General features: G+C 34.4%; 3 protein-coding genes across 3 annotated transcripts; all 3 read right to left on the bottom strand.

Moving 5' to 3' along the window:
• Nucleotides 1-427: 427 nt before the first annotated feature.
• LOC311184983 (olfactory receptor 6C74-like) lies at nt 428-1,354 on the bottom strand (the record flags this gene model as incomplete). The annotated part of the gene is made up of 1 exon (XM_084255318.1): nt 428-1,354. One exon carries the CDS (start codon nt 1,352-1,354, stop codon nt 428-430), a length of 927 nt encoding a protein of 308 aa, XP_084111444.1.
• Nucleotides 1,355-7,642: 6,288 nt separating this feature from the next.
• LOC311185529 (olfactory receptor 6C74-like) lies at nt 7,643-8,581 on the bottom strand (the record flags this gene model as incomplete). Its single annotated transcript, XM_084256154.1, has 1 exon — nt 7,643-8,581. The coding sequence occupies one exon, from the start codon at nt 8,579-8,581 to the stop codon at nt 7,643-7,645; it is 939 nt and encodes a 312-aa protein (XP_084112280.1).
• A 4,605-nt stretch (nt 8,582-13,186) lies between these two features.
• On the bottom strand, nt 13,187-14,125 carry LOC311184957 (olfactory receptor 6C74-like; the record flags this gene model as incomplete). Its single annotated transcript, XM_084255292.1, has 1 exon — nt 13,187-14,125. The coding sequence occupies one exon, from the start codon at nt 14,123-14,125 to the stop codon at nt 13,187-13,189; it is 939 nt and encodes a 312-aa protein (XP_084111418.1).
• Between the last annotated feature and the right edge of the window lie 1,184 nt (nt 14,126-15,309).

The raw sequence follows: 15,309 nt of genomic DNA, 5'->3' as shown, positions 1-15,309 counted from the left end.
AATAAGAGCTGGTTAGGTGACCAAATCTAGGGAGTGTATTAAACTATACAGAGAGTATATAGCAAATTCAATCTCTGAATTCTAGAACACTGGAAAGAAATATGGATAAAATGAAGTGCATATTCATTTTATGGACTCTGAGAGAATCACTCTGAGAGAAATTTGAGAGGACATTAACAGCTGTACCAATTAAAACTTAAGTGAATTGTACCAAAATCAAAGTGTATTTTATACATGCTCTCAGCAGGAGGGGAAAAGTTTAATAAGGACTAAAGTTTAGGGATTAGGCAGGTTACAGTGAGAATTATAAGTCAAGAGAAGGTATAGTCATTTGAATACAAACATTGAACTCTGTGACACACTCCATCCTTCTTGTTTCACTGTATTTCCAACCTCAGTGATACCACTACACTGGTCATTTCATTGGCTACACCTTCACCTTTTTGATCATGTGCTTCAAAGCGCCTTTCACTTGTTTGTTCCTCAAGGTGTAAATGAAGGGATTCAACATGGGAGCCACAGAAGTGATGAGCAGAGATATGCCTTTATTTAAAGACACTTTCTCCTTAGTAGAAGGTTTCACATACATGAAGATGCAACTGCCATAAGAAATGGACACGACCACCATGTGAGAAGAACAAGTAGAAAAGGCTTTCTTTCTCTGTTGAGAAGACGGTATCTTGAGAATAGTTCTGATGATGTTCGTGTAAGAGAGAATCACTAACACCAGGGTAACCAGGAGAGTCAAAATGGCTGACAGAAGTTCTATTAACTCTATTGGTTTTGTGTCTGTGCAAGACAGTTGCAGCAGAGGAGAAACATCACAGAAGAAATGATCTACAGCATTGTCAGCACAGAAGTCGAGCTGGAGACCCATAATGACTCCTGGGAAAATGATCATGAAGCCAGACAACCAAGAAGCAAAGATGAGCAAGTTGCAGACTCTGCTGCTCATGATGGTGGTGTAGTGCAGGGGCTTGCAGATGGCCACGTAGCGGTCATAGGACATGGCGGCCAGAAGAAAAAATTCAGTTGCCCCCAAAAGAATAGTAAAAAACAGCTGTGCTACACAGCCATTGTAAGAAATGGTCCTGTCTCCTGTGGCCATGCTGACCAGAAATTTGGGGATGCAAACAGTTGTGAATGAGATTTCTAAATATGAGAAATTTCGGAGGAAGAAATACATGGGCGTCTTGAGGTGTGAGTCCAGCAGGGTGAGTGCAATGATGGTGAGGTTCCCAGTGGCACTCAACACGTAGGTGAAGAGAAGTAGAAAGAAAATGACGAGCTGTAATTGAGGATCATCTGTCAGTCCAAGAAGAATAAAGGTTGTCACTGTGGTGTGGTTTCTCATAGTTGGCTGTTGGCTGTTATTTGAAAGAAAAAAAGGTATGAAATGAAAATCCAGTGGGGAAATCTGTAAGAGATACTCATTATCTGGGATTCTCCATAAACTCATCGTTGCGCAGTCTGAACTTCCTTTTATTTAAATTTTATTTTATTTATTTATGCATACAAGAACTGAGGTGTAGGCCAGAGATGTAGGGGTGAGAGGATTCACCAGAGACAGAGTGGGGAGCAGAACTGGCAGACTGACCAAAGTATACTGCTGAGGGGAGCAGTAGGCAAGACAGGAGAGGTCTGTAGTGCCATGTGGGTAGCTCCCTGGACTGGTATTGAACTCATGCCATAGAGGCGGGCAATTACTTGATAGCAGTGCTGACACTTTAACTCCTGTGCCCCCCAAAGAGGCCCTGAACCTCCTTCTTTATTCTGATGTAGGAGTAAGTCTATAAAAACTCACTCATATAAATTTTACTCAAGTTCAGTCTTTTTCCCAAGTGTCATAAATTCAGATTTTTTAAAGTTTTACTGTTTTGATAATGTCATGAAATGGTAGCAAAGAAACAAAACTAGCTTAAATCTTCCTATTGGCAATTTTTTGCCAATCTTTTTAGTTTACATTAAAATTTTTTATACTATATAGTCACCTGCAGACTTCTTTTTGAATTAAAATAATCATATTTTTACTGATAAAAATGCAAAGTAATGAAACTGTCATCTTAGTCATAGATCTTAAAGCTACACAGCTTCAAAAGATCTTCAGAAAAGCCACTTGCTTTGGGTGAATTGAAAATTCGTAACCAGCATTTTACAGAGATGTGTGAATGATTCTTTTTTGGGAGGCAATATTCTTTTCCTCTGCTTTTGAATACTCTTTATAGTAGGCTTTATAAATTTCTAATTAAAATTTTACAAACTCTCAACTTTTTTTATTAAAGATTTATTTATTTGTTTGTTTTTTTTTGTTTGTTTGTTTGTTTATACAAGCACTGGGTACAGTCAGAAGCGCGGGAGGGTGAGAGAATTCACCAGAGCCAGAGCGGGAAGCTGAGCAGGCAGTAGGACCGAAGTACACTGCTAAGGGGAGCAGCAGGTGGCAGGAGAGGTCTGTGCGCCATGTGGGATCCTCCTCTGGTGGCCGGGGAGCAGCCAGGGATCAAATCTGCGCTGCAGAGGCTGCGGGCAGCTTCGCAACCCAGTGCTCAACCTCTATGCCACCAGGGAGGCCCACAAACTCTCAACTTTTAAAAATTATGATAAACTTGATATCAACATCTCTTGCCTATATTGTAAGGGGAATTAAACATTCCCCCAAATTCTGTAAATTTTGACATTTAAATCCTCCTGATGCTTAGTTTTGCTTACTCCACTTATCATGATGACAATTTTACTTCCTTCTCTGATCCTCTTTGATGTCTTTTCTCTGATATACACCCAAGCAGATATAACAGGTGTGACATTTGTATTATTATGTAGCATGTTTTCCTGATAATTGCAGTGACAGATGATTCTAGAAAACAAGCTATTTTAAAAATAGTTTGCAGTAGGTCTTTTCTCTGCATATTTGCCCCTCTTGACACAGTAGAGTCTTCATATCCAACCTTTTTTCTTTTTGGTGCACACAAATACCAGTTCAAAACTCTGCTAACATTGTCATTTTTTTCTGTCTTCTTTCAGACCATGCCTATGTCCTCACATTGGTGACCTCAAAAATCTATCACCAAAATTTTTACAGTACAATATTTTCCTTAAGAAGAATATTGTTGCAGGTTAAATGTATTTTAACTTACTGCACTTCATATACCCCAGTTCTGCTGTTAAAATAATGTACAAATATTTTCAATGACTGTAAATAATTTCAATACAACAAAAATCTCCTTCCTGTTTTATTTCATTTTGTCCATACATTTATTTTTTCTCTTATCTCTTCAGTTGACCATTTAAAAAAAAATCTATATTTTGGACATTTAAGTAAAATGAATACTCATTAGGAAGAGCTTTTAGATTCAAATTTAGTCTGTTTTAAAGGTGAAAGCACAGGAAAATATCAGCCAACAAAATGAGCTATATAGCGTGCCTGAGAATAAAGCCAGAGGCAGATTGATTAATAGATGGGTAGTTTCTGGTCTAAAATTAGCTTTTGAAATCATAACACAGAAATAAAAAAAACTATTGCAAACAACTTGATAACATTATTTTTCTTTGTAATTTCACAATAAATTCCTTGCTGAATGAAAGAAAAACAATCATTGTTTCCAGCCAGCCCTAGAGTCCCAAGAGTTTCTGTAACTGCTTTTGCAATTTAGAGCTTAGGTAAGAGATAAGAGATTCCTTTAGGATATGGTAGTCGACTACTTCATGACAGGTTTAAATTCTACTGAATTCAGTATGAATGCTTGATAAAGATAAAGAACAATGTTCCCAGTTCAGGAATAATTTGCTGTTGCAGTGTGATTATTCCCAATACTGACAATGTTCATATATGTTAAAGTCACACGCTACTATATATATGATTATCTGAAGAACACAAGCCATTCATTTTATAAAGGGCATTCCTGAGATTCTGCTTGAGATATGAAGGAAGGAGAATTATTCAAAACTTGGTTCCTACTAAATGAAGCGTTCAAAGATTTTTTTTTTTGTAAGATACAATCAGTTCCTTCAGTATAACTTTCAAAATGGTCAGCTTAGTATTGCCTTTGTTAAAAAAAATTCCAACCTCATGTCATATCAATGGCGTAACATAAAAATCAGTTTTAATAGAGATATTGTGATTAAAATAAAAACATTTTTTCCAGACTTTAATGTTTTTAGCAGCAATTTTATTTCTAACTCTGCTTTTGATGTGAATCCCAAAACAGAAGCTACTTCTGAAGGTTGCTTCTCCAACATTTAAAAATTTTGCTTTAGCCCTTATTTTTTATTGCATTCTCATGCATGAATACATGAATTCTAGTAAAACATTCAGGATGTAAACTCAAAGATTTTTATCATGATGAGAAACTTACCTAGTTTCCATTCCTTCTCATCTTTTTAAAACAATGCTCTCCAACTTGTTATATTTAAATTAAGTCATTTTCTGGATTATGTATAAAATAAATATGTCTTTTTTTTAAGTTAAGAAAGGAGAGGCAAAAAGCTAAGATTTCAGACTCATTCTCTATTTTGAGATGTTTCTGTTCTTTGTGAGAAGCCCACTTGCCTGGTGTTTAGTTTTATGATTACAAGTAGAAACATAATCCCTTTTATATACTCTGTACCTTCTCTCAAGAGAATTAACTGATTAAAAATTTAAAAAGGAAGATGCTTTACCTTGGAGACCATTGTTCAAGATGCCATAAATATATGAAAATTTTATAAATGAAAAAAACTGTATTCCATAAGTTCATGTTTAAAAGCAAGACAAAAAAACTCCTGAGACAGCTATATGTTGTCAGCCATAGGGCCTGTTAAGGAAATGTAAGTCAACTTACATCTCCATAATAAACATACATTTTTGAAAAGTAAAATTAATCATCTTAGCCTAACTTCTTAAGCTAATTGCTAAAATTCTGAATGCAGATTGATTCAATAAGGGGTGCATATTGCATATGCATTTTTAAGCCTCTGAGGTCCATCTTGAGTTGCAAAGTTAGAGTCTCAAAGAAATATGTCATCATTGATAAAGAAAATGTTAATTGATAAGTCATACATGTCAGATCAGATTTATAGAGTTTTGATTTGAAGTAAAGTGAGTTCTTCAATATAACAAATGAGAATCAAATATTTGTACCTGCTCTCTAATTTTCCAGATCCAATCTGTAGGAAAATTTGATTCTACATAAAATTGCATTTCGTATCCACTTGCAATTCTACATTTCATTGCTAAGCACTTAAATTAAGAGTAGATGGTATTACACATAAGCTTTATAGTCATTACACAAGAGACATTTAAAAATATTTTATTGAAGCATAAAGCATACACTGAACAGACATCACCACGTGTCTAGAGCTTGGCCACTTTTGATAGCTGTGCATCCCCAAGTGAGCAGCAGCACTCAGACAAGGACACAGTTCCCCATCCTCCAAAATCATCACTCCTTTCCCCTCTGCTCACTATCCCTTCAAGGCTAACTATTGCCCTTAATTCCAATAGATCAGGTCTGCCTATTTGCACAATAGAAATGGTTATTTTCTTAAAAGTTTATGGTAAAATATGTAGCCCCAAAGGTCAGTGTTGTTTATTTGTATGTGTATTTGGAGAGTGGGATGAAGTCATTCAGGGGGTTTTCAAAACCTTCAAAAATCAAGTGATTTTTCTGAAATCATTCAAGCTGGGGAAGGATTTTCTACTTTAGGCCACACTCAGGCAACAGCTGAAGAAGGGGGAGAGTAGTGGATCACAGGGGAGTTTTTCACTGCTGGGCGTGCAGGGGATTTTCACAACTTCTATTCATAATCCATTGATAAGAATAATATAGAGACACAGAAGCATGTGAAAATGCTGGGGCTCTCTAGATGCGCGTTGGCAGGAAATGTTTTCTGATTAGGAGACTGGCGTCTGCTGTCATTGCCACCATTTTAGGTCAATCCCCTACGGCCTTCCACCTGGTCTCCATATTAGCAGCTGTATACTTTTCAACTCACTCTGCCTCCTTCACCTATTCAATGCATTTTCTGTAGAGAAGATAAAATTATGTCTCCTAAAACCTAATTCTGATCATGTCACTATTTCACTAAAATAATATCATGAGACCTAAATGAATAGCAGTTTATGAGGGTCAGTGAAGTGTCAAGAATGAAGGGTCAAGAATGGAAAAAATGAATATTTATCTACATACATATAATTTATATATATATAAACAATTTATATAGAAGCATAAGATATATAATTTACATGTACTATATATGAAAGCATATGTATATGCATATATGTGTACACATATACTGTATACATGTATATATATAAATGGTCAAAGGAAAATGAAATCAATCATTTATTTATTTTTATTAGCATTTTTTTTAGATTGATTTATTTATTTATACAAGCACTGGGCACAGTCAGAAGCGCGGGAGGGTGAGAGAATTCACCAGAGCCAGGGCAGGGAGCAGAGCAGGCAGAAGGACGAAGTACACTGCTGAGGGGAGCAGCGGGCGGCAGGAGAGGTCTGTGCGCCATGTGGGACCCTCCTCCGGTGGCCGGGGAGCAGCCGGGGATCGAACCGGCACTGCAGAGGCTGCGGGCAGCTTCGCAACCCAGCGCTCAACTGCAGCGCCACCGGGGAGGCCCTGAAATCAATCATTTAAATAAACACTATACCTGGTATCTTATTCATCACTCAAATATCTTTTAAGATCCTGTTTAGTAACATATAATAAAGAAATATAGCAAAAAAAAACACCTTGTAATAAGTCCAGCCAATTATATACTAGAGGTATTTTTCTCCCTGGTTATATTTTATTCTGCTTTTAGTATTTTTCAAATGCATTTTCATCAAATGAAGTCTCAGTTAAAATAATGCATTCACATTTCTGGAAAAGAAATCATGAAATATAAGTATCTTTAAAAACATTTTCATTACTTGTAATATTTTTCAGTTTTTGTCATGAAAGAGAAAGTGATTTGAGTCCTGACATTCCAGATAATGATGTACATTTCAAATCATTTGAAAACCATCTCTATCTATCTATCTATCTATCTATCTATCTATCTATCTATCTATCTATCTATCTAACTAAAGTATGTCTTAGTTATTGAAGGACATTGGAGTATGGAAAACCATATAATTATTTTGTTTCACTACTAATTTTTAAAAGAAACATTAAGCAATACATTGTTTATCTGCAAATGAAATATGTATCACTATTACCAACCAGTTTCCATAGATTATGCTTTAACATCATTTTATTGATATGTAAATATTTTATAATTTGAACAAATGGTTAATCTCTGCTGAAATTTCCTTCCATTTTATTACATAACATATTCACTAGTAAATTAGTAGTATAACAACAATATAGTAATTATTAGTTTTAAGTAGTTTCTAAATTGGTACAAAAGGATGGTAATAACTTTTACATTACATGTGTTTTAAATATGATTTCCAAGAAAAAAATCATACATTCTTAACTTAGTAGAATTGAAGACAAAAGAGACAAATTGAAAAACTTAGCTTAATTTCATTCATATAATCAGAGCAAAAGGATGTGAGATGAGAAAAAAAAATCTCTTTTGAAGACTGTAAAGAAAATTCACTTCTATGAAGCAAAATGGCCAGTACAGGATACACTAGTTTTATTCCTACACAATGTGATGATATCATCTTTTTGAGAAAGAGCCCAACTTCTGTATCATATTCACAAAGGCTGTTTTCACTTGTTGGTTCCGTAAGGTGTAGATGAAAGGATTCAAAAGTGGAGCAACAGAGGTATTGAGCACTGCAACTCCCTTGGAAAAAGATATTCTTTGTTTGACTGATGGTTTCACATACATGAAGATGCAGCTGCCATATGAGAGAGATATAACAATCATGTGAGAAGAACATGTTGAAAAAGCTTTTTTCTTTTGACTAGCGGAAGGAAACTTTAGAATTGTTAATGCAATATAGGTATATGATATTATCACCATGACCAACGTGACCAAGAGTGTCACTGCAGCAGAAATAAACCCCACTGTCTCTATCAGATGTGTGTCCGAGCAGGAAATCTGCATGAGAGGAGTTGTGTCACAGTAGAAATGATCGATAATGTTAGTGGCACAGAAATCAAGTTGTAAGCCTAAAAGTAGAGGTACAAAGATGGTGAAGAACCCAGACAGCCAAGAACAGAACACAAGCATTGTGCAGATTTTATTGCTCATGATGGTGGTATAGTGCAGGGGCTTACAGATGGCCACGTAGCGGTCATATGACATGGCAGCCAGCAAGTAAAATTCAGATGCTCCAAGGAGAAAGACAAAAAACACTTGAGTTACACAACAATTATAGGAAATGGTTTTGTCCCCAGTTGCCATAGTAACTAGCAACTTGGGGATGCAGGCAGTAGTATAGGAAACTTCTAAGAAGGAAAAATTCCGAAGGAAAAAGTACATGGGTGTCTTGAGGTGAATGTCCACCAGGGTGAGTGTGATGATGACGAGATTGCCAGTGACGCTTAGCAAGTAGGTGAGAAGTAGGAAGATGAATAATATAACTTTCATTTGTGGGTCATCAGTCAGACCTGCTAGGATAAACACTGTCACTCTTGTATTGTTTCCCATTATTGTATTTTACTTTTTCCAGGTCTAAATAGAAAAACTAAATGATCCCAATGGGAAAAGAGCAGTGATAAATAGTGTTTAAGGTAAAGTTATCAAGTTGACATTTCAGATATAGTAATAAGATGAGTAATCATGTTCATTCATAGTTTAAAGATGATTATGATAGGAAGAACCATAGTTTGCATTTTCGAGCTAACAGAACAGAGAATTCTATCTTGTTTTTCTTTTTAACAATTCTACAACAGAATAGCCTATAAATGATATTGTTATTATATAACAATTAAAGGGAATATAGAGATATTTAAATCATGGAAACATACTTTTTCCTCTTGATTAAATGTAGAGTTGAGATGGTATACCATTTCCTATCTAATAAAGTAAATTGGCATTCCAGTATCTAAATTATAGTTGTCATACCAAGCACATCAGGCCATTTTTAAAATAAATATGAATCCCACCCACACATAAAAGTAGCCATGATCAATAAGCAGTCTACTTAAACTTTACCATTTTACTCAAATAATCAAACTCAAATGCTTGACACTGGTGTTAAGGTCTTTCATGGCTAATGAGATCCAATTCCTAATAAATAGGAGGCATCAGAAATAATTGTATTTTCTTTCCTTATAAGTAGTGCCATCCATTCAAGCTCTGTTATCACCTCTGTTCTTCATGCAGTGTATCTTAATTCATAATCCACAAGGACAGCATGGTAATTTCCATTCGTATAACAAAGAAACCACAGCTTTCCATGCAGATGAGTTTTCTGAAAAATGAAAATGAAAATGAAAGCTTGAGATAAAAGAGTACAGAAGCATATCTGAATATATAAATATGGATTAATGACATCTTATGAATACAGAAATATAAAGAAGAGAGAAAGTCAAGGTTTTATGGAATACTAGAGAAGTAAGAAGGGATTTTTAGATATAAGATAGTGAGTTTGAGGGGGGAAAGTTAAAAAATATGAAAAGTATGTTGATTAGTAAAAATTAAAATTCAGAATATATAAATTATTAAGTGAAATGTAAAAATCAAAATATATAAATTGGGCCTCCCCGGTGGCACAGCGGTTGAGCACTGGGTTGTGAAGGTAAAATGTATAATATAGTAAATAAAATTTAGAGAATAAAAACTATAAGAAAATAATGAAATTTCTCTCCATCAACTTCTATTCTTTACATTTACCATTTCATTCTTTGTCTAAAACACAGACTGAAAAGATGAACAATTTTGATATCAGCATGGCTTAAAACAGATGAGGAGTGTTTGGTAAATTTCAACTTATAATAAATCACAGATAGTGTTCATAAAATTGTCAGAGACATGTATTTTGCAAGCATCAGAATATTCAAACATTCAGCTAACAGGCAATTAAATAAACAAACATTAATGGTAGATAACTGTCTCAACACCAGGCTTATATCAAATCAGATAGTTGATCAGATTTGCACAGTTAGCAAATTAGATGGCAGGATTAAGCCTAAAGGAGTGATTTTTCCAAAGTTTTCCTCATTAAACTACAACTTTCTCTACTAATAATTATAGAACACATTATAGTGTATTTCTTTTTTTTTTCTTTTTAAAGATTTATTTATTTATTTATACAAGCACTGGGTACAGTCAGAAGCACAGGAGGGTGAGAGAATTCACCAGAGCCAGAGTGGGGAACAGAACAGGCAGACTGACGAAGAAATACACTGCTGAGGGGAGCAGTGGGCACGGCAGGAGAGGTCTATCGCTCCATGTGGGACCCTCCTGGACTGCACGGGGATCAACCGCTGCGCCACCAGGGGAGGCCCCATTATAGTGTATTTCTAAAAACAAAAGATTAATGCTATCTCTAAGGACAATTTTATTCTAAGTACCTCAGTATTCCTTTCAGATTAACATAATTGTGAAACAATATTTATATAATTTTTTCTTCATTTGCATGTTATTGCAATGGCATAATGACAGAAATGCTTATACATAAAACACGTACCTCAGATTTTACCTTGTCAAATAACATCTTTACCCAATATCAACAGTAACATGAGCTAACTATCACCAAAACACATCACAGTTTTTTTTAATTTGCATTATAAAAAGATGAGAAGTCGGACCTATAGATGAAATAACATATATTACAGTTAATATATTAATGGTGAAAATAGAACAAAAGCGAATTAAAATATATCTAACAGGAAGTATAGTCATTAAATTTTAGACATTCATAGTTCTTTTCACTTTCTTGAATCCTAATTAATGTATCAAAATACTTACAAAAATATACATTTTCTTAAGAAGCTATAGTCACACCGTATTTCATATAATCTTCTCTGTTCAAATTTAACTCTTTTATCATCATCTAGTAAGAGGATAGCAATGTCATTTCTTTCTGAATAGATCTCACCCTATCCAAAAATTGATGATTATTTTTAAACCTATAAATGACAATGTTGTAAATGGTTTTAGTTATTTTTCATATATTTTTTAAGGTTGTACTTTAAATTTTCCCTTCCTACAAGTTATACTTTTTGTATTGAATGTATGTTGTAGAGATTAGCCACAATCACATATAAAAGAAATCAATCCTTGACCCATGGACTATTTAGGTTTTCTGTGCCCCGAAGAAAAATCTCTCAAGTTTATGAAGAGTTCTCAGGGGGATATGAGATCCAAGAACACCATTCCCAAAGGATCACAAATTTATGTGAGGCAACAGTTTTCCCAAGGCAATACATATTTTAAAAATAAGATCATAGCAACGTGCTTATTTTGGTCAGCTCCTATTCCACCTGCTCTCATTATAAGGTTGTTTCATATATTTGTAATATAGTTAAATTGTCCTACATCCCATCAAACATCCTGGATTTAAGTTGTTTTTAATTTGCACATTAGAATAGCCTTTGTATTGCAATGTTCAATTGGTTTTAGTAATTCTTGTGTTATATACCCAACTTTATAATGTCATCTAGAATAGTTTTACTACCTTGAGTGAAGTCAGCTGTATTTCAAGGATTCTACCCTCTCTCTCCCAGTGACCTGTCTGGCAACCCTAGTTTGTATAACTCGAATATTTTGCTTGTTCAAAACGCCACATAAGTGAACCCATACACACAGTCTGCTGACTTTTAGCACTGTTCACTTAATATTCATCTGTATCTTTGCATAGTTCGAGTACTCTCCCATATGGATGTATCCCAATGCCCATTTGTTTTTTGACTCACTTGTGAATTGTTTACATTTTTGGCAATTCTGTATAAATCTATATACATTTGCATGCAAATTTTATCTAATCTCTGATTTTTTTGACCTGCATTATTTTTTTGTCCTCAACTTTTTAAGACACTTCTTGGAAGGTGTATATGCTGAGGGTAAAATCCTCAATTCTATTTCTCTGAGAAACATTTAAAAGAAACCATACTATCACTAATCATATATGAAAATTAGGTGATAGTTAAATATACACAAAAGAAATTAATTTTTAAAGAAAATTAGTCTTCTTAGGAAAAATTATTTTCTCTTTGTCACATTGAGAGATGATGCAATTGAAAGAAAAAAAGCTAAAATGTTTTGCTTTGCACATCATCAGTCATTAAATCTAATTTCTAATGCTCAGTTCTCTAAATTTGGAAAATAAATTCTTACTAGATTTTATAATTCATAGTATAATGATGCCATTCCATAAATTCTATGGAGTTCTATAAATAGATTTCTATTTATTTCCTTTTGAAATAACATGGAAAGAAGGATTTCTACTTATTTTGATAACAAGGTCTAAAGTATGCTAAGAACCCTATTATGTAAAATATATGTATAAAACACACATTAAAGAACTTTATCATCAATGACTTTTCCCATCAGGAAGCCTTTCATGCTCTCAATATGCCTCAAATTTTTAATCAATTGAACATAGTAATAACTGTCTTATCTAGGTTTGACAATGGAAATTAATATATTTCCTAAAACTTGGACATTATAAATAATCAGTAGCATTAGTGAAAATTTCATTGTGAGTCCTGCAAGGGCAATAATGTTTCAACTTCTCTGGAGTTCCTTTCATCTGTTTGTAAAGGTAAACTCCAACTGTAAACCTAGTAAAAATTTGAAATTATCAAAATACGTATTTTAAGAAATGCTATTAAACAAATATGCTACATCAATTAAAGTTCCATTAAGCACACTCAGAAATCAGACTTCAAATTCCTCATCAACCAATAAAGGCTGCATAGCTGATCAAATCTAAGTGGTGTATTAAACGATGTACAGTATACCAAATACAAATCAGAATTCTAGAAAAATGGAAAAGAACATAAAAAAAAGAAATCTAACTTTGAATCACTCAGATAATTTTGAAAGCATATCTTTAGGTAACAACAAAAATTTAAATGAATTGGACCATAAAGAAGAAATACATTTTATACATGTTCTCAGCTAAAGGGAAAAATAGCAATGAGGGTAAAATTTTAGAGATTAGACTGATCACAATGAGAATTACAACTCAAAAAGATTGACATATTATTTGAATATAAATATTGAAGAATTCTGCAACAGTCTCCACCCTTCTTGTTTATTTTATTTTGATTTTATTCATACCCTTAGTGATACCACCATATTGATTCATTTCATGGACAACATCTCCATCTTTTTGATCATGTGCTTCAAAGCGTCTTTCACTTGTTTGTTCCTCAAGGTATAAATGAAGGGATTCAACATGGGAGCCACAGAAGTGATGAGCAGAGATATCCCTTTATTTAAAGACACTTTCTCCTTAGTAGAAGGTTTCACATACATGAAGATGCAACTGCCATAAGAAATGGACACGACCACCATGTGAGAAGAACAAGTAGAAAAGGCTTTCTTTCTCTGTTGAGAAGACGGTATCTTGAGAATAGTTCTGATGATGTTTGTGTAAGAGAGAATCACTAACACCAGGGTAACCAGGAGAGTCAAAATGGCTGACAGAAGCTCTATTAACTCTATTGGTTTTGTATCTGTGCAAGACAGTTGCAGTATAGGAGAAACATCACAGAAGAAATGATCTACAGCATTGTCAGCACAGAAGTCAATTTGGAGACCCATAATGACTCCTGGGAAAATGATCATGAAGCCAGACAACCAAGAAGCAAAGATGAGCAAGTTGCAGACTCTGCTGCTCATGATGGTGGTGTAGTGCAGGGGCTTGCAGATGGCCACGTAGCGGTCATAGGACATGGCGGCCAGAAGAAAAAATTCAGTTGCCCCCAAAAGAATAGTAAAAAACAGCTGTGCCGCACAGCCATTGTAAGAAATGGTCCTGTCTCCTGTGGCCATGCTGACCAGAAATTTGGGGATGCAGACAGTCGTGAATGAGATTTCTAAAAATGAGAAATTTCGGAGGAAGAAATACATGGGTGTCTTGAGGTGTGAGTCCAGTAGGGTGAGTGCAATGATGGTGAGGTTCCCAGTGGCACTCAACACATAGGTGAAGAGAAGTAGAAGGAAAATGACGAGCTGTAATTGAGGATCATCTGTCAGCCCAAGAAGAATAAAGGTTGTCACTGTGGTGTGGTTTCTCATAGTTGGCTGTTACTTGAAACAAAAAAGAAAGTAGTGTGTAGTGAGAATCCAGAAGGAAAGTTGGTAAGAGATACTCATCTGAAATTCTTTATGGTTAATATGTATTTTTAATGTAACTATCTCCTTGGTCATAGATCTTAAAACTACAGAGCTTCAATAACTTTTTGGAAAAGTGTTTGTGAAGATTTCATCATCTTAATTTTACAGAGGGATAAGAGTCAAACACATCTTTGGGTTTATTAATCTTAAGAGTAGATTTTTCAGTTCTCTCAGTCAAATTTCATTGCGGACTCTGGACCTTTTAAAATCATAATAAACTTTGCCCAAAGATCTGCCACCATAGCCAGTGGAAATGTAACACTTTACCAACACTCAGAAGACGTCAATATTTAAATGCTCAGAACACTTAGTTGTGCTTTCCCTGAGCACGTAAATATACTCCTCTCTCATCTGGATGGTATCTTTTCTCAGATAGATACCAAAGCAGATTACAAGGATATTGTCACACAACATTTGTATTGTGTGTAGCATGTTTGAGTATTTTAGGGATTTTGGCAGTTTCTAGAAAACAAGCTATTTAAAAAAATAACTTTCAACTGGATAAGCCTGTTGGTTTGTATTGGTGTCACCCTCTGTATGGCTGTCCTTATTGCCAGAGTAAGCTCCTCTCTCTTAATCATATCCATATTTTTTTCTTTTTGGTCGCACACAACAATTAAATTCATATTAACGTTTTCATGTTTCCCATTTTTTAGAATCTTCTTTCCAACCATGCCTCGGTCCTCATATTGATCACCCAAAACATCACCAAGTTTTTCTAAACTATGATCTTTTCTTTAAGAAAAACATTGTCCCAGGTTAAGTTGTATTTTAACTTATTACAATTCATATAGCCCAGATCTGGTGGTAAAACATTAGACAAATATTTCTAGTGATTAGAAATTATTTCAGTAGAATAAAATTCTTTTTTCTTACCTCTTTTGCTTCTTTCTACATTTTTTTTCTTTCTTATGTCATCAATTAATAATTTTTCAGAATTGTCTATATTCTGGACATATATAGTAAAATACTCATCAGAGAAATTTTAAATATTTAAAAATTTTAAAAATTTAAGATGACAAAAGGAAAACCTCATTCAACAGAATGAGTTACATAGAGTCTAAACACAAAATCAGAGGTAGACT

The sequence above is a fragment of the Talpa europaea genome (assembly GCF_964194135.1).
Source record: "Talpa europaea genome assembly, chromosome: 15".
Classification (NCBI taxonomy): domain Eukaryota; kingdom Metazoa; phylum Chordata; class Mammalia; order Eulipotyphla; family Talpidae; genus Talpa; species Talpa europaea.
Note: the sequence above shows the minus strand (reverse complement) of the source record. Positions and strands in the feature narration are given on the sequence as shown.